The sequence below is a fragment of the Salvia splendens genome, chromosome 2 (assembly GCF_004379255.2).
Source record: "Salvia splendens isolate huo1 chromosome 2, SspV2, whole genome shotgun sequence".
NCBI classification, from domain to species: domain Eukaryota; kingdom Viridiplantae; phylum Streptophyta; class Magnoliopsida; order Lamiales; family Lamiaceae; genus Salvia; species Salvia splendens.
In genome coordinates, this window is record NC_056033.1 from 3033332 (window position 1) to 3050518 (window position 17187).

At 36.0% G+C, this 17187-nt stretch overlaps 3 protein-coding genes across 6 annotated transcripts; 2 read left to right on the plus strand and 1 right to left on the minus strand.

Moving 5' to 3' along the window:
* The first annotated feature begins 4778 nt into the window (after positions 1-4778).
* On the plus strand, positions 4779-5078 carry LOC121758901 (uncharacterized GPI-anchored protein At5g19250-like). The gene has a single exon (XM_042154342.1). It carries the CDS (start codon positions 4779-4781, stop codon positions 5076-5078), a length of 300 nt encoding a protein of 99 aa, XP_042010276.1.
* A 280-nt stretch (positions 5079-5358) lies between these two features.
* On the minus strand, positions 5359-8505 carry LOC121759454 (peroxisomal adenine nucleotide carrier 1-like). 4 transcript variants are annotated; one of them, XM_042155058.1, is made up of 7 exons: positions 8392-8505; positions 8114-8278; positions 7336-7567; positions 6896-7042; positions 6657-6817; positions 6171-6482; positions 5359-5690 (listed from the first exon to the last, which is right to left on the minus strand). In XM_042155058.1, the coding sequence occupies exons 2-6, from the start codon at positions 8248-8250 to the stop codon at positions 6206-6208; spliced, it is 954 nt and encodes a 317-aa protein (XP_042010992.1). In that variant the 5' UTR covers positions 8251-8278; positions 8392-8505; the 3' UTR covers positions 5359-5690; positions 6171-6205. The 4 variants fall into 4 exon arrangements, with proteins under 4 accessions (XP_042010992.1, XP_042010984.1, XP_042010969.1 ...); XM_042155050.1 differs by having other exon boundaries at positions 5359-5674; positions 8108-8278; XM_042155035.1 differs by having other exon boundaries at positions 8108-8278.
* Positions 8506-10508: 2003 nt separating this feature from the next.
* On the plus strand, positions 10509-16886 carry LOC121783677 (mitogen-activated protein kinase kinase kinase NPK1-like). The gene is made up of 17 exons (XM_042181828.1): positions 10509-11069; positions 11174-11212; positions 12204-12269; positions 12353-12463; positions 12745-12825; positions 12905-12982; positions 13068-13150; positions 13447-13528; positions 13625-13725; positions 13913-13952; positions 14137-14196; positions 14283-14332; positions 14415-14640; positions 14759-14989; positions 15216-15529; positions 15612-15679; positions 16384-16886. Exons 1-17 carry the CDS (start codon positions 10632-10634, stop codon positions 16482-16484), a joined length of 2169 nt encoding a protein of 722 aa, XP_042037762.1. The 5' UTR covers positions 10509-10631; the 3' UTR covers positions 16485-16886.
* The last annotated feature ends 301 nt before the right edge of the window (positions 16887-17187 follow it).

Genomic DNA, 17187 nt, shown 5'->3' on the forward strand with positions numbered 1-17187 from the left:
CGAACTCTTTGGTTGTGCCGAACCGAACTCTTTGGTCATGCCGAACTGATACTCTTTCTTGGGTTTTGGGCTGATGGGCCGTCACTGTTATTGGGCTCGCAACTAGGGTTTAGTTGTTTAGTTCGTACCCCATCACTTTTATAGGTATCATATCACTCACTTGATTCATTTTATCCCTCCAACTTAAGTAACTTATTTGTAATTAAGAAACCAAATTTCACCGAAAACTTTAACCCTTCATTCATAACTAAAAATATAAATTCAATCAAAGTCTTATCAATTTATGTTGCACATTATCACTACATTTTGGTGCGCTTCCAGGGTCACCGGGAATTGGAAAGGCAACAGAGAGAGCACCTACCGTTATGGACGGAACAAAAAATTTAAACTAAGCCAATACGGAAATTTAAAAACACGATAATAACAATAATAATGTAAAAATATTCAATTTTATATACAATTTAATATCATCATATATACCTTTAACAAGACATTATATAATAGTAACATTTTTTTGGTGAGTCATGCCTTGAACTCCTCAAAGAATAGTTTTATTGTCAACACTTAACGTTTATTCCTTCATTCTAATCACTCACAAGTGAAATACTACTACTTCCGTTTGGCTTAATATAGTCATATTCTTTTTTGATACAGTTTCAACATAATACAGTAATTTCTAATTTGACAAAAAATAGTAAACATTTTATATCTCACAATTTTTTCTCTCCATTTAACATGCTAAATATTTGTTTATAATTTCTGAGTAAAAAAGAATTGCCTCTATTAATAAAAAACAAAGGAATTACTATTATTTGAAGTACTTGAAATTGAATTATTCTTTGAACTTTTGAATAAAGATCCGATACATAACTATAATTAAAAAATAAAAATATTACTCCCTCCGTCCGCATATGAGTCCCGTTTTTTCATTTTAGTCCGTCCGCAAATAGGAGCCCCGATTCACTTTTACCATAAATGATAGGGGTCCACCTTCCACTAACTCATTCTACTCACATTTCATTTAAAACTAATATATGATACATTTGTTCCACTAACTTTTATCCACCCACTTTTCTTAAAACCCGTGCCATCGAGAAATGAGACTCTTAATGGCGGACGAAGGGAGTATTATATTATCAATAATCCAAAATAAAGAAATACTAATAAAGAAAATTGAACTTTAAAGTGGTTTTGATTTTAATCAGTGAAAAATATTAGATGTATGAGTAGGGATTGGAACAATTGGCTATTAAATTAAAAGGGCAAATTGCCGGTAAAGTCATGAACTTTGAAGTTAGTTTGGTTTTTCCCGTGAACTTTAAATGTTGCATGAAAAGTCATAAACTTTACCAGACTATGCAAATTTCCCATCCGACCCGACCCAGTAGTTTGGGAAATTTGCACATTCGGATGGGAAATTTACAAAGTCTAGTAAAATTCATGACTTTTTATGCAATAATTAAAGTTCACTGAAAAATCAAACTATCTTGAAAGTGAGGCAATTTGCCCAAATTAAAAAGACTAAGCCCAAATAGCCAACAACTAAAATACTAAGCCCAATAGCCTACCGTGAACGATTTATGGCAAAAAGAGAGAGTTGTAAATTGCATTAATTCATTAAATAATAAAATATAAAGCTGTTTCAACTCAATTCTTTTTATACTTAGTTCCTAATTAACCTCTAAGTCTGTTAGTCAACTAAACCGTCAAACCACATCTTCCAGCTGGTTGTGATCCTCTCCTTCGCATCTTTTGCATGCATTGTCAGATACGCGTGCGTGTAATTCACGTGCCACATTTTTTTCCCGAAAGTAGCTTCATTGATAGTGGTAGTGCAGTTCTTAGGCAAATTGTTGAGCATATCCATTTCCAGAAATCCGCTTCGATCATAGTACCAATCGCCTACTGCATGTGCTATCATCTGAAAAATACAAGTAAAATTAAATTAGTAGTGTGTGACTAAACAAATTGTGTCTAAGAGATTGAAATGTTAGATACTTAAATAGTTTCACTTACTTTGTTAGCAAGTACGTTGCCAATCAACGAAGAGCATGTTGAACCCTGTGTGTCTTCCATGTGGCCATGTCGATAGCAACTATGCACAAAATAGCCTCTCTTTAAAGAGCTATCCGTGATTGTCTTTTTTAGTGTATCTATAAATGTATACCTAAAATCTAAACAAAAAAAAAAGTTAATACGAGAAATCAATTATTATTAAATTGAGTCAAAATTACTGATAATATTACTTGTATACCTCTCATGATTTCTATCTCAGTCCAATTGTAAAAAGTCAACTGCAAGTCTAGGGTGCAATTGGCCAATCTCGGAGTTATAGCTTTAGTAGGGTACACATTATCAGATAGCTGTGACAAGTGGTTGGAAAATTAAGAAAAATATATAAAAAAACAAAGATATTAATAAATAATAACTATTACGTACACTATAAGATTACTCATATACCAGAAGTAGGTCAAATAATGATAATGACGAATACAAACTTATAATATCTGAAAAAAAAGTAATGAGGAGCTATTGTTACCAGAGTTGGGCTGAGTTTGGATGTACATGATGTGGGTAACGTATTTGCCCAACCCTATGCATGCACATAGCCAAAATGAGGAATTAATATATGAATATAAGTCTTAACAATATGTACTAGATTATACAACAAAGTAAAATGAAATATGAAATAAGAAGACTACATACATTTGTTGATACCATACTCTAATAAAATTTATATTGATAATTAGGTAATTAGTTTAGATATTCTTTACCCAAGTATAAAAAACCCCGAATCTGATACGCATTTCACCCTAGTTGTATTCTGAAATAAGGCTTGAAACCTATCACAATGTAAAATTGTGGCTAGTCCATCTGCTGAAGTGCCGGACAATAAAGCCTATAGAGAGGATATAAATTAATACGATCAAATAGCAATTAGAATTTATTTAATCCAAAAGTTACTATAATTCAATAATACATGCATTTTTAGCATTTCCAATTCCGATTCGCAGCAACTCATCTATCATCACATCGAAAATTCCGATTCTGCGAAATGTTTTAGAAATCGACAAAATTAGTGAAGTGATGTAGCTATCAATATGGTACAATTTTAGGGCTAAACTGGACTGGTCAGCCTACTTGTTCCTAGCAGAAGACGTCGAATTGTCCAATCCGGTTTTTAAAATAGTGCAAGTTACATTAGTTAACTAATTGTGCTTATTGGTTATATGGAAGAAATTTAAAAATTTACTAGGTCCACGTCCTCAATATTGGATATGAAGGATGAGTCGTCACAGTAGAAGATCTTGAATACGTGCCAAATGTAGAAATCTAAATACATACATACATACACCATTTAAGATACTATAGACTTGAAATTAGAGAAGCCAAACTGAGATTTGAGACGCAAATAATATAGATTGCCGTAATTAGCCTTTAGTGATTTTTTTTCTTATTTTTGAAAATTTAGTAAATATAACTTTGGATTAACTTTAGGCCATTAGATCACCCAAATCATATGGCTATTAATTTGGTATTAGTTATTTCACTAAACTAGTTAATATTTGATCATACACACCAGTATATAGGGTTGTGATCAATTGAGATTTTTTAGCGTAATTGAGAATTGAGATGCATTATCAGTCACTAATTTTTATTAAATGATTGGTACAGAATTTGCCACATGGAAAATATTTTTAGATTAATTAATTATGAAAGGGCGGAATGGTAATTTCATGGTATATTTTATTCAATATATACTTTTTTTATTTTTAATTTTTAATTTTTTTTGTCAACTACATATACAATTCATGTCAACTACACATATAATGTCAACTACACACATATAATGTCAACTATGTGTACAATCCATGTCAACCATGTGTACAATTCATGTCAACTACACACATATAATGTCAACTACATATACAATGCATGTCAACTATACACATATAATGTCAACTATAAGTTGTTGACATTTGATGTGCATGCTATTGACATTTGATGTGCAGAATATTGATGATAATACCCCCGAGTTGACATAATCTACTTACAATTGACATTTCGAAAATATTATGGATGAGTAACTGAAAATATATCTCAATTAAACCAAAAGCATAATTTATGGCGTCTACTATTCCATGTTTGCTGTTTCTCACTCTTACTTTCTCACTCCTTTCTACTCAGCAAATGTAATGGTTAGTATAATTTTTATTGATTTCAATTCTTGCATGATCATATCATATGAAGTTTGATTAGCTAGTCTTGGGAAATCTATCCATACATGTGGTTTTATATGATTTTATGCTTCAAGGATGGCTATTCTTTATCTAGAATGATTAAAGTCGTGTTTATGCTAATCCCTTGTTAATTTTGAACGATTAAAATTTTAAGATATCTTAGTTTTTGATGACTACTAAATTATTTAAGTTAATTTTATTTGATTCATCTCATTAAAAATTGTTGAGTTGAAGAAATCATAGTGGTGAGTTCCCTTTAATTTATTTTATTTAACGTGAGAATTTACACAAGCATATGAAATGGACATCTCTTACTATTTGATTTTTGCAAGAAAAACGATGTGGTTGTTGAGCTAAAATTTGAGAATAATTAATTCTAATAAAGAGTTGTTTTTACTTACCTATTTTTATCAATTTTATTCTAATCTTTTCGTGTAACGCAGAGGAGGATGATCTTCTAAACAGAACCAGTCTTGCACCAACGCTGCGAATTTCAATGCCACAGCCTTATCGACCACTCCCACCTATACCGCCATTATGGAAAAATGCCGTCTGAATGCTACCAACGCCACCACCACCGGAAACAGCCAGATCTTACCCACCTGCATCCCCAACCAGCAGAACCTCGTGATCTCTGATTTCACGTCAAGATACGCGACTTACCTCAACGACACAGGGTTCTCCGCCATCGGGGTTGGTTCTGAAGATGACTGGTTAGTCGTGCTCCTCACCAACATGACTGGCACTGCCATCAACAGCAACGGGGCTTCTGGCCTTGCCCTCACCGCCATAAGCCCTGTCGTGCTTTCACTCATCTCCCTTTTCATGTTAGTTTAAACTAGAGTGTTTGACGTCTATACAGTGGAAGCAATAAACAATGATGCTACTAATAAGTTTCTGTAGAAGCGATAACTCACATTTATTCGATACAGTCACAGATTATAATAGAGACCTAGAAAAGTGATACATGTAATGCATCTTGATATATAAGTCTATATACAGATTTTATGACAATAATACTCGGTTTTAGTCTCCTGAACTCAGATTACCAGTTTTTCATGACATTATCTGGATAACTTTAAGATTTTATTGCTCAATGAAAAGAAAAATCAATGGCTATATCAAAAAAACTTCAACATTTAATTCATCACAGTGAAAACATTTATCATACAGAACTCATCCTAATAATACATTGCTTTATTTTCCCAACCAAATGCATCCAATACTTTATGCTCTTTCAAAACAACAAACAACAGATCCAGAACACAATCTCCATGACTGAACATGAAGATAAAACCAGGCATAGTGACACCAAACATCATGGGGGCTTGCATTGGTCGGAGCCGCTTACTCAGACTAGGACAATAGAGACCCTATCCTTCATACAGACTCACTGATGAAGAGCAGCAACTCCAAGCACTAAACTTTTTGTGCTGCATAAGGATAATACTGTTGGAAAACATTTCAATATGTTGAAATTGAGAAATCATGAGTAAATCTAAGAGGGAGAGTCAGATGTAGATACAATATGATTTGTGCAAATATGCCATTCAAGTGGTCTATAGCCCAGAAGACTGGTAGTATATTAACTAGTGTTATTGGTAAGAGTATTATTTTTAATGTTGCACGTGCAGTCCATTAATCATCTTAGTACCAGTAAAGCAATGCAAGGCAATCTTGCTCTAAGGTGATTAGATCAAGGGTGAAGGATATTCTCACAAGTCTCATGTCCACGCCATCAGATAAGAAATTCCCTCAATCTTATTCAAATCGGATTCTGTCATGTTGATACAAATCATACAATCTACTAGGATCAGCTTAAAGGTCAAAGTTGAGAATTTGGTCATTTTCAATCTATTACACTCGGACAATATTTTGCTATATTATAGACCCTAAACGTCTGATTTGTTTCATATTTATTGTACTTACCGAGATGAACATCTCACTGACTCAATGAGATTTCTTCAGGAACTCTTTAAGTTGGGCATCGTCAACATAAACCTCCTTAGTGCGATCATTAGGACCCATGTGGTCTTCGTAACTTTCTCCTTTATCATCAAAAGCAGTGCTGAGGTCAGGACTGTTTTCAGCATTTGTGCCTGCAGCCCTTTGAAGAAGCCAAGCATCCCTTCTCTTTCCCAGATAGAACAGAGTGTTCCAGATATGGATTTACGGCGTCGTGCTTGGGGCTTACCATCTTCACTCTCATCTGATTTTGCTGACTGAATCACCACTTTACACCTGTGCATTATTCAGATGAGATCTATGTCTGTACAGAAGCAGTAGCATCACAAACTAAAACGGATAATAATCTATGCAATAGGAAGTCCTTGCATTAACGCTGATGATGGAAAGCCTCAAGTAGGAGGCTGAAAAGTGTTTTTTTATGAGAAGGGACAAAGACAGACATTTTACCTTATAGCTGGATAAGTTAAACAGGTAGCAATACACTTCGAGACTGCACCGTAAACAAAAGCAGAAAAGGCAGAGATAGCTTCTGGAGATGACACCTCATCAGTTTGTTTCTTCATATTACTCTTTAGAAGCCTATTTTTTAATTGATCAAATACTGTATACTGCATAGCATTGCAATTAGCATAAGAATCTGTTGGACCTGTCTAACAACGTACAATTCAAAGAGAAAGTAGATATACCTGTATAGATGGATTTGCAGTAAGTAGAAGGGAAATTCCTAGACCATCAAATGCATCACTGAAAGAGCCTTCTGAGAGAGATTGCCACAAGCCTTTTGATTTTCCAAAATCACTTGTTTGCATTCTTGAAGATGCTGTATCAAGAGGCTGTTAAAATAAAATTAGGTCGTTGTGATAGAATGCATAATTCAGGCAGGTGCTGTGACCATAAAGAACATATTGATCCACAACAAGCAGCGTCTTACAAAGTATTTGAACACGCGACACCCATTGAAGCAAGCTTCTAAGCCTTGGATTCCTATTAAACTTCAGTGTAAACTTAATAAACTAGCAATTTGTAGTTACATTTATAATCTATACCTATTGTTAATGTAACAGCAATATCATTATAAAACACAGTTAGCTCCAGCATTCAATGCAAAATCTGAAGTGTGACTTGCCTGTGTTGCTATGGCTGTGCATGCACCAGCAGCAGCAGCAATTAATAAGTTAGCAGCGGTTCCTATGGATTTAGATTTGCTTTCTCTTAAGTACAGCCTCTTGAAAAAGCTATACCCATAGAAGTAAATAAACTGAGAAATGAAGGACTGCAGATTCTTTGTGCCCAGGCCCTGATACAACGACAGGACTTGACCTTTGGATATTGCTTCCAACAGAACATCTGAAATATTCCTGTTATTGCATGAAAAACGAATCATATTTGCCTTTTAAGAACTGACATTATATGCATCATGCAAGTAGTTACCACACCATGCTGCTCAGCCAGACATTGGACAAGACAAAGATAACAAAATATTTGTGAAACAACTAAAGTTCATATTTTTATCATCAAATTTGTAACATAGTTTTTGTACCTATTTATTCCTCAAAACACTACATTGAGAATAAATTAAGTACTAATATGCACACACCATTTTCTTTATCGAGCTAACAACCCTGGCGGACACAACAAGAATCAAGATTTATTTCTGAGATTTCAATACTACACCAATAAGTTCTTGCATCTATTTTCCTTTCAATCATCCAAATCTCTGGATACATTATTGTTATTACGATAGAGCATATAGGATATAAACGAATTCAATACTGCTAGACTGGTATCAAATGATTGAGAGCATGATCCGAAACAAGTTCAAAATGAAAACAAACTAGATATTCAGAAACACCACGTCCAATTACGAAAAGAAAATGATAAAAAAAAATAATACCTACCTATACCTTTGGTGATGATGAGCTCGATTCTCAGCTTGATACCTAGTTTTACAGGTGTCGAGAGGATACAAGATGGTGGTGCTGACTAGTGCACCTACCGAACCCGACGTCGCCTCCACTAACGACTCCATGTCAAGCGCCATCGATTAATCCCAAACCTTTTGAGTTTTCCTACAGAGGAAACAATTGAAGGAATTAAATGAGTAGAGAAATTGTGAGTTGGGGAAATTCAGATCAGTTGTTCCTCCTACCAAACAAAATCAATATTGAGGTGAAAAACAAACCTGCAGACTTGTGATAAATTCGCCGGCGGTGGGAAGAGTTGGTGTTCGTATTGTGATCGCGGTCAGAGCTGAGCTGTCTGTTAATCTTTTTGGGATTCGGAAACGTGTTTCTTATTTTAATTTGCTGATAAATTTATATCATGTCATTTAGGTCATTACAAATACAAGTGCCTCTACTTTGATAATTTTAATTCTTTTTTAAATAAAAACCTTGGCACTATAAATAACAAATTTATTTTACTAAAAAAATTCAAATTAAAAATTACAAATCCTATTGTATAACATTAAAATTAAAATTCCTAAAAAGAAAAAAATTACTAGTACTACATTTTACTGGGTTTTGCTGACTTTATGTTAGCGTAAAGTTTTGCAATCATGTTGTTGTATACCTCTAGACTCTCTAACGCCAGAGCTGGAGAGGTTTGCTGAGGTCTATCTATATCTAGAGTTGAGGCAGGTGCGGTTTGGGACGTTCAATGCTTGAATTTATCATACCATTCTCATTCACTTTTCTCTTTGCCGTTTAGTAACTTATCATGGGACGACTCTGAGTGTTGGGAGATGAGACGTAGTCGGTGGGTTCCTCCATTGAGCCTTGTCATGTTTAGCTCTATGGACGCACCTCCCACACTCGTCGAGTAGTCGCTACTAGCTGAGACTTTGGTCCTCTTCGGTGCATTATCTCTCTAGCTTTTGATTCACCGTTGGATTTGGGACTTGTCTTGAGAAGTGCGCAGATAGATGTCTTAGAATTTGAAAACCTTATTTTCCTTCTCGCTTAAGAGAGATCCTTCGATTTGCTGGACAATGTCGACGAAATTGTAGCCTCTAGGCCACATTGTTTGGCGACAAAGAGAGGCGCGTCATTATGCAACCATAACATGTCATAATCACGCACCTTCCAGTTTATTCACATTGCACTTGTCGACAACTTGGCCCTAAAACATCCTGAATTTTTAGTTGTTGTCAAGGATAGGGTCTTCCGAGTAGATATGCCAAATGCAATGATGCTCCCGGGATGTACCTATTCAATTTCAACCCATTGCAGAAGTCAAACTTCTTGCCCTTGCTTCCCTTCCTCCCATATGGTCATCGGCTCCATATCACTCACTCTCCTCTTACTTGTTGGTATTCACCATTGATAGTTGAAACAGACCGTTGTTCGACTTCGTCAACAGATAAGAGGAGCACCACGCCGCTAATATTTTCCTCACCTATTCCCCATGCCCTTATATTTTCCATTAAATTTTACAGACATACAAACTTTATTCTTCAAATACACTACTACTATTTATTTGCATCAATAAATCTCGATTGAATGAATGGATGATGTGATGTGGATCCATTTTTATTATATTTTGCATTTACGACTATAATGTGAAATATAAATGTGTCAAAATATAAACAAAGATTCACATGCACATTTTTATATTTTCCCATACACAACAAAGCAAAATAATTTCATGAAAACTCTAGTATTTTATCTTATGTTTCCAAGCAAATTAACAAGGCCTTATCGATTAAATTACACTGTTTCCCTCATTTCAGTAATTGTTATTACTGTTTTAGTTAAGTCAAATAAATACATAAATTAACAATGGAATCAGATTACTTTCTAACGTCAAAATCCTAATAAATATAGATCCTTATTGAAAATTTTCTGTCTCGAATTTGAAAAATGGGCAGAAAGAAAAGGAGATGGAGATTATTTTCTTTATATTCTTTTTTCAACTTTACTCACTAAATTTACAGTCGTTATGACATGTACTCTCAACATCAATAATTTCATAAATTTTTTGGATAATTTATCCTATATAAATCTATTACTACATATTAGCACTGCACTTAAAAATAAAAGAAATTTTAAAATACGTGGCCTTGGGTTGGGCCTAAAAGCCCAAATCTAATCATAGTTTTTTTTTTTTGTTTTTTTTTTTCTAATCTAATCATAGTTTACTAAATTACGTTGACGAATTGCTGACGATATCACAACGGCTCCATCGTCAAATATTTTCAAAAGTACAGGGTCAAAACGAAAATAACTAAAATTATCGGGGTCAAACTAGTATTTAGCGCACTCTATTCTTCCATTATTCTAGTTTTCAAACCTTCTTTTCCCTCTCTGTCTTCACTATCTTCACTGAAATGAATTGGAAGTCATAAATAAGCCCTAATTTTTCTCCTCTCACTACACTACTATCCTTGGTTTCTCCCTCTCTATAATCCGTATCTCTCCGGCGATGCAGGACTTCATCGGCTCTGTTCGCCGATCTCTGGTTTTCAAACCTTCCGGTGAAGAATCGGCCGGGTTTGGGGGAATTGTCGAGAAATTAGGGTCAAGCATCCGGAAATCTCGAATAGGTATTTTCGCTAAGCCTCCGGTTCCCGCGCTGCCGTCAATTGCGCGGAGAAACGCCAGCGCAGAGCCGTCGGTGGAGGAGGAACAATTGCCGCCGATGGAAGGATCGACGGAGGATGAACCGCCGGTAACTCGGGGAAGAGACAACAGAATGCTGACGCCAAAATCTAAGAAAGAGGAAGAATCGAAGAAGAGGAAAGAGGTCGGTGTGCCCCCACTGATCCGGTGGAGGAAAGGGGAGTTGATTGGCTGCGGTGCGTTTGGGAGAGTTCACATGGGAATGAACCTCGATTCTGGGGAGCTGCTCGCTGTGAAAGAGGTTGATGCCTTCGACTCCTTTACATTTCGTGATTGTTTGTTTATTGCTGGGATTTAATGTGTTGATTGGGGTTTCTCATGGTTGTTGTAAATTCACGAGTGCAGGTTTCAATTGCGGCAAATAGCGCTTCAAAAAAAACGCAAGTATGCATCTGTTATGAGCTGACTTTAGCCTTGACGATTCCACCCTTTTTTGGGTTTTTTCTTTTTTTGTTATAAACTAGAACTTAGATTCCGTGTTTGTTCTAGACTTTTTTTTTGTTCCGGGTTTGGGAGAGACGCATGACCCTCATGCGTCTCCTTTTAATGAGACGCATGAGGATTATGCGTCTTTCATAGAGACGCATGATCCTCATGCGTCTCTTATTTTTTTTAATTTTTTTTGAACGACGCATGACCGTCATGCGTCTTAGGGAGAGACGCATGAGGGTCATGCGTCTCTAATACATACACTGCAGTAGCATTATTATTCATGCTAGTGTGAATAGTGGAGCTAGTGTGAAAAGTGGAGCTAGTGTGAAAAGTGGAGCGTGAAAAGTGGGAAAGGTGGCGTGAAAAGTGGGAAAGTGAGAAAGTGGAAAAGTAGGCTAGTAGCATTATTAATACATAGATGAAGCTGTTTTCCTTGGTCTGACTCCCATCGTTCAGCACTGCCATCACAAAATCGTGCGTAATGAGTATATGTAATATCTCAACCAACAACACAGACATCACATCATCATTTTACTAGGCTTGTAGACCTTGCGTATTACAATATTCATACAATATCTCTCTCCAAAAAATAGCAATCATTACTCAGTGTATGTATCAGAGACGCATGACCCTCATGCGTCTCTCCCTAAGACGCATGACGGTCATGCGTCGTTCAAAAAAAATTAAAAAAAATAAGAGACGCATGAGGCTCATGCGTCTCTATGAAAGACGCATAATCCTCATGCGTCTCATTAAAAGGAGACGCATGAGGGTCATGCGTCTCTCCCAAACCCGGAACAAAAAAAAAGTCTAGAACAAACACGGAATCTAAGTTCTAGTTTAGAACAAAAACAGAAAAACCCCACCCTTTTTTGTATTTTAATTGATCTAACTCGGTTGGAAGATTAAATTTAATTGATCACTGGCCTACTGTTATTTTCAGGAATACATAGGGGAACTTGAGAAAGAAGTCAATCTATTGAAAAATCTTTCACATCCAAACATTGTGGTGAGGCGACACATCTTCTGCATTTTGATTGATCACTAGACAGCTTAACCTTTGATCTTACTGCATTTTGTTTTGTTGCTCAGAGATATTTGGGAACTGCTAGAGAGGATGATTCACTTAACATATTACTGGAATTTGTGCCTGGTGGATCCATTTCATCTCTCTTGGGAAAATTTGGGTCTTTCCCAGAATCTGTAAGTGATTATATATCTCTGTGTTTGAAAGGACTGAGATTGTAGTTGATTTGCTTTCAGGATTACCTGCATCAGAGTTCTTGTATTAGTCATATTGGTTTTTGTCTAGCTTTAGGCTGTCAACTTCTTGAATTTAATTCATCAAAGCTATAATATGTTGAACTCCTATTATCCTCTTTGTTGCTAGCTAATGATGATAACTAGCTAGGAACTTAATACAGTCGTGGAGCCTCTTAATTATTTACTCAGTATGCTAATCTACACTTTCATTTTGCATTCAGGTTATAAGAATGTACACAAAACAATTGTTGTTAGGACTAGAGTACCTGCACAACAATAAGATTATGCACAGGGATATCAAGGTAATTTTCCCCCTTGCAATGTGAGCTTGTCAATCTGAAAGTCATAGACTCCTAATTCTAGCAATTCTGCACTCATTAGGGAGCAAATATTCTTGTTGACAACAAGGGATGCATTAAACTTGCCGATTTTGGAGCATCCAAGAAAGTTGAAGCATTAGTATGATTTCTATCTTTAAAAAAAAAAGAATCTCTAATATTTTATGTCGCTGGAAGCTGTATCTGAACTATTATTATGACTGCAGGCCACAATCACTGGTGCCAAATCAATGAAGGGTACTCCATATTGGATGGCTCCTGAAGTTATTGTTCAAAGTGGTCACAGCTAGTGAGTAGAAAATATACTGTTTCTCTTAGTTAGCATGTAAATTTTATCCATTGTTGAACTATAATTTGAATTGAACACTGGAGTGAAGTTATCAGTGGGGGAAACATTGTTTCAATTCCTATTTCTCCTTAGCTGATATTGTGTCAAAAGCGCCTCTTGTACAACGTGTGTTGCTTGTTCTTAGAGAACCTTCTCTACCCAAAAAACATGATTGTTCTCTTTTTTGACCATGTAGATTTTGTATTTTTACCACTTGAAGTCAAGCTAAGCTCTTCTCTCTGGGTAAAACCTTGCAGCTCGGCTGATATATGGAGTGTTGGATGCACAGTTATTGAAATGGCCACAGGGAAGGCTCCTTGGAGCCAGCAGTATCAGGAGGTGTTTTTTGTTTAATACTACTATAGAACATGAAACTATTAAATTAAAGCTCAACTAAGTTGCTTGTTAAGGGTGCTAATGTTGCGATCATTTCAGGTTGCTGCTCTCTTTCATGTAGGGACTACTAAATCTCATCCACCAATACCAGATCATCTTTCTCCCGAGGCAAATGATTTCTTGTTAAAATGTTTACAAAAGTATGTCTGGTGCATATTAGTTTACTATTGCCTATTTCATTTCCTGGTAGTAGTTAACTGAGCATCGAAGAAAATCAAAATGATTGTGGAGTTATTTTATTCTCTTTCGTTAAAATGTTTACGGAAGTATGTCTGGTGCATATTAGTTTACTTGACTATTCATATTTGGTTTCATAACTACTTGTAGGGAGCCAGAACTGAGGGCGACTGCATCAGAGTTGTTAAAGGTAGGATAAATTTTTTGAATCATGATGTAATATGTATTCATCGATGCCTTTCCACAAGAGTCAGCACCTGGAAAATACACGAAAACTCTTTTCATGCTTTAGTGCAAAGCCATATTTTCCATTCCATAGTTGAATTGATCTCGTGATTGTTAATACGACACTGTCCTTTGCTTGTAATATTCAGCATCCATTCGTAACTGGAGAAAGTCAGGACTCCTATGTTGCTCTTCGTTCTTCACATCTGGTTAGAAAATTTGCTTGTCTCTCGCTATATATGTTTTCCAATGTTTTGGTAATTTGATATAATAAGTTGGGTATCTGGATCAACAGGAAAGAACTGGAAAACGGACGGCAGCACATGGGGCTGAAATTAAGAAATCGTAAGTATCCTTTTGGGAGAATTCCTGATGTATCTTGTTAAATTACTTAATTATAAAACTTGAGGCTGTATTCATGCTGCAGAATGAACCTAGAGGCAAGGAGGTCATGCAATGGTCTGAAGGACATTGGTGATTTGGGTGGTGCCTCTTGCTCAACCGTAAACTTTAAGCAGTACTCAGAAGGATCAATGTGGCAACCTGTCAATTTTGACGATGATGATATGTGTCGAATTGATGACAATGATGATCTTGTATTCGGCACATCCACGAAATTCAGACATAGTCTACTTCCTAGTGATTGTAATCAGGTTAATAAGTAATCTTTATGATTATCTTGAATTCCATATATACTCCTAAATATGGTAGTTGATATTTTTGTCCATGAACGGTGCACAATTGACATTGTGTCGGGTCTTCTTCATACAGAGTTTTAATCCAATGTGTGAACCCAATGATGATTGGGGCTGCAAGTTTGATGAAAATCCTGATTTGACCAAAAGTGGAATGGAGATTCTTCCTAGTCAAACTGTTGAGTCTGGAAACAGGTCTTTAGGTTCTGTTGAGGTGGACTGTGGCTTTACATTTCCGAGGCAGTCTGAGTCTGAAGATGACAACATTTTAACTGAAGCAAAGATCAAAGCTTTCCTGGATGAAAAGGTATTTACTGATGAAACTGTGCTATTACATCCCAGCCCGTCTATGGAAATATGAATCTGAGTTTCACATATAGTCCAATTTGCCTAGTTTGAATTTGGAATCTTCCTGTATAATTCCTGTACACCAAACTCGAGCTCCTCATTTTTATCCCCCTCTCCTCCCCCAACACCCTCTTATTTTATCGGAACAGATCAGATTCTTATTTGAATTTCTACTGTATCTGTAGGCTGTGGAACTAAATAAGCTGAAAACACCTCTTTTTGCGTTCTACAATTCCTTGAATGTTGCTGGACCTCCAAGTCCTGTTGGTGGTATAGGCAACAAGGAAAATGTTTCAAGTATCTGCAATCTACCTCCTAAAAGTAGGTCACCTAACAAAATGGCTAGTAGGAGATTTTCTACTGCCCTTGATGCTGATTACTGCTCGAGTCCACGGAGTTTCTCCAGACGTGCGTCGAATATTGGTGGTGAAAACTTTCGAACTTCTCAGGGCGCCAAAGAGCTTCCCTACGATTATCAACCGGAGCCACTTACTCCAAAGTATGTTATATTCTTTAGCATATTATTTGCAACTTTCTTTATCCTTTAACAATTTTGAAACTAAGAAACAATGTCTTTGTAGCTCTAGGTTCGGTGATATACAAAGGAAATGGAAAGAAGAACTTGTTGAAGAGCTTGAAAGAACCAGAGGCAAGTTGCATTTCGTTTCCTGTGTGTATTAGAACTGCAAGTACATCTCTTTTAATGAGTTAGTCAATATCTTTTAGTTGGTTGGGAAGCAACCTAAAGAATGAGAAATGCATTTACTTAGTGTAGTTGCTCTTCCTCAGCACAGTTTTCATGTTGAAAAATTGGTGTGCTAAGAAGAGCTACTTTAGGTGCTGCCAGATGGCAACTGAAGTCAAATGAGAAAAGTTTGTTCTCAGTGTCTAAATAAATTGTTTACAGTCGATAGTGGTCGCGGTCACTTCATTCTGTGCCTAGTGTGTATATATTTAGGACGTAGAACTCAACTATGAATCTAGATTACCAGTCACACTATTATTAAGTAGCTCAGGTCCCAACCTCTCTTTGTAATCTGTACTAGTTGGTGTCAATGAACTGTTTATTTTCTATGGAAATCTGTATACTGGTGGAGTAACTCGGACAAAACAAGTTGCTTAAGACTTTATTGATGCAGGAAATATGTTCCGCAGTCATATATGCTACTCTTATGAACGCACACATAGAAAAACTTTAGTGGTACAGAAATTCTCGTCTAGCTTGATACTGTACAAAACGACAACCAGTGCTAAGCATTTTGTTGGTGTTTTATATGCCATTGCTTGTATTCTACTTCATTTCTACTTCCTCGATATTATGTCACTGAACCGGGTCCTATCACATTTTCCCAGAACTAATGCGTCAAGCAGGCACGTCCAAGACATCATCGCCCAAGGATCGAATTATGAACTGGCAAAAAGATCGGTTAAAGTATGCATCTCCTGGAAAATAAATGTATGCAGTTGCTACAATCTCTCCTCTCAAGAGAGCATGTTTGAGTTGGTACCATCTCTCCTCTCAAGCAAAGTATGCCATTGGTGAGACGTTGAGAAAAATGGCTTGTCATCCTGATGATACATAGATTTCTTTTGGCATGCGTTTGAAAATGTCCAAAAGAGATAACTAAAGCCTCTGAGTAAAAAAGAAATCAAAAGTTTAGGCACACTACTCTGTGGTGTGTAAAACTCTATATCATCTCCTTGTTTTATTGCCATATTTGTGCATAGAGAGTTGGCATCTTTGGAAGAATTTTACACTGTCATCATACTACTATCATGTACGAACCAGATCGACCACTTGTAGTTCATCTGTCTTAACATATAATATGAAATAACAAGTCATATATGATTCTCTCTTTCTCTCTCTTAGAAGGTTGGGGTTGGTTTATTTATCATGTTGCAGACAACAAGAATTACAGAGGAAAGAATTGAACGATGCAGGTGTGAGTTTGTTCTTTATTATTGATTGAGCTGTGATGTTTCTACCAAATCAACCAACTTTATAGATTGAGTTTCTAGGTATTTTTTATTTGCCATTTTTATTAAAAATATCTTAAAGCTCAACTCATGTTTGTGCTTTGGAAAATGCCATCATTTTTATTTGATTTTCCTCTGATTTTGATTTAGTGGGTTTTGTTGATGTTATAAAATTAGGAA

Coding starts and splice junctions, on each gene's coding strand:
- LOC121758901 (XM_042154342.1), top strand. CDS start 4,779: ATGGAAAAATGCCGTCTGAATGCTACCAACGCCACCACCACCGGAAAC.
- LOC121759454 (XM_042155050.1), bottom strand. CDS start 8,250: ATGGCGCTTGACATGGAGTCGTTAGTGGAGGCGACGTCGGGTTCGGTA. Junction 7,043..7,335: donor GCACAGCCATAGCAACACAG/GCAAGTCACACT, acceptor TTATTTTAACAG/CCTCTTGATACAGCATCTTC. Junction 6,818..6,895: donor CTGCAAATCCATCTATACAG/GTATATCTACTT, acceptor AATGCTATGCAG/TATACAGTATTTGATCAATT.
- LOC121783677 (XM_042181828.1), top strand. CDS start 10,632: ATGCAGGACTTCATCGGCTCTGTTCGCCGATCTCTGGTTTTCAAACCT. Junction 13,953..14,136: donor CTGCATCAGAGTTGTTAAAG/GTAGGATAAATT, acceptor TGTAATATTCAG/CATCCATTCGTAACTGGAGA. Junction 14,641..14,758: donor TTCCTAGTGATTGTAATCAG/GTTAATAAGTAA, acceptor TTCTTCATACAG/AGTTTTAATCCAATGTGTGA.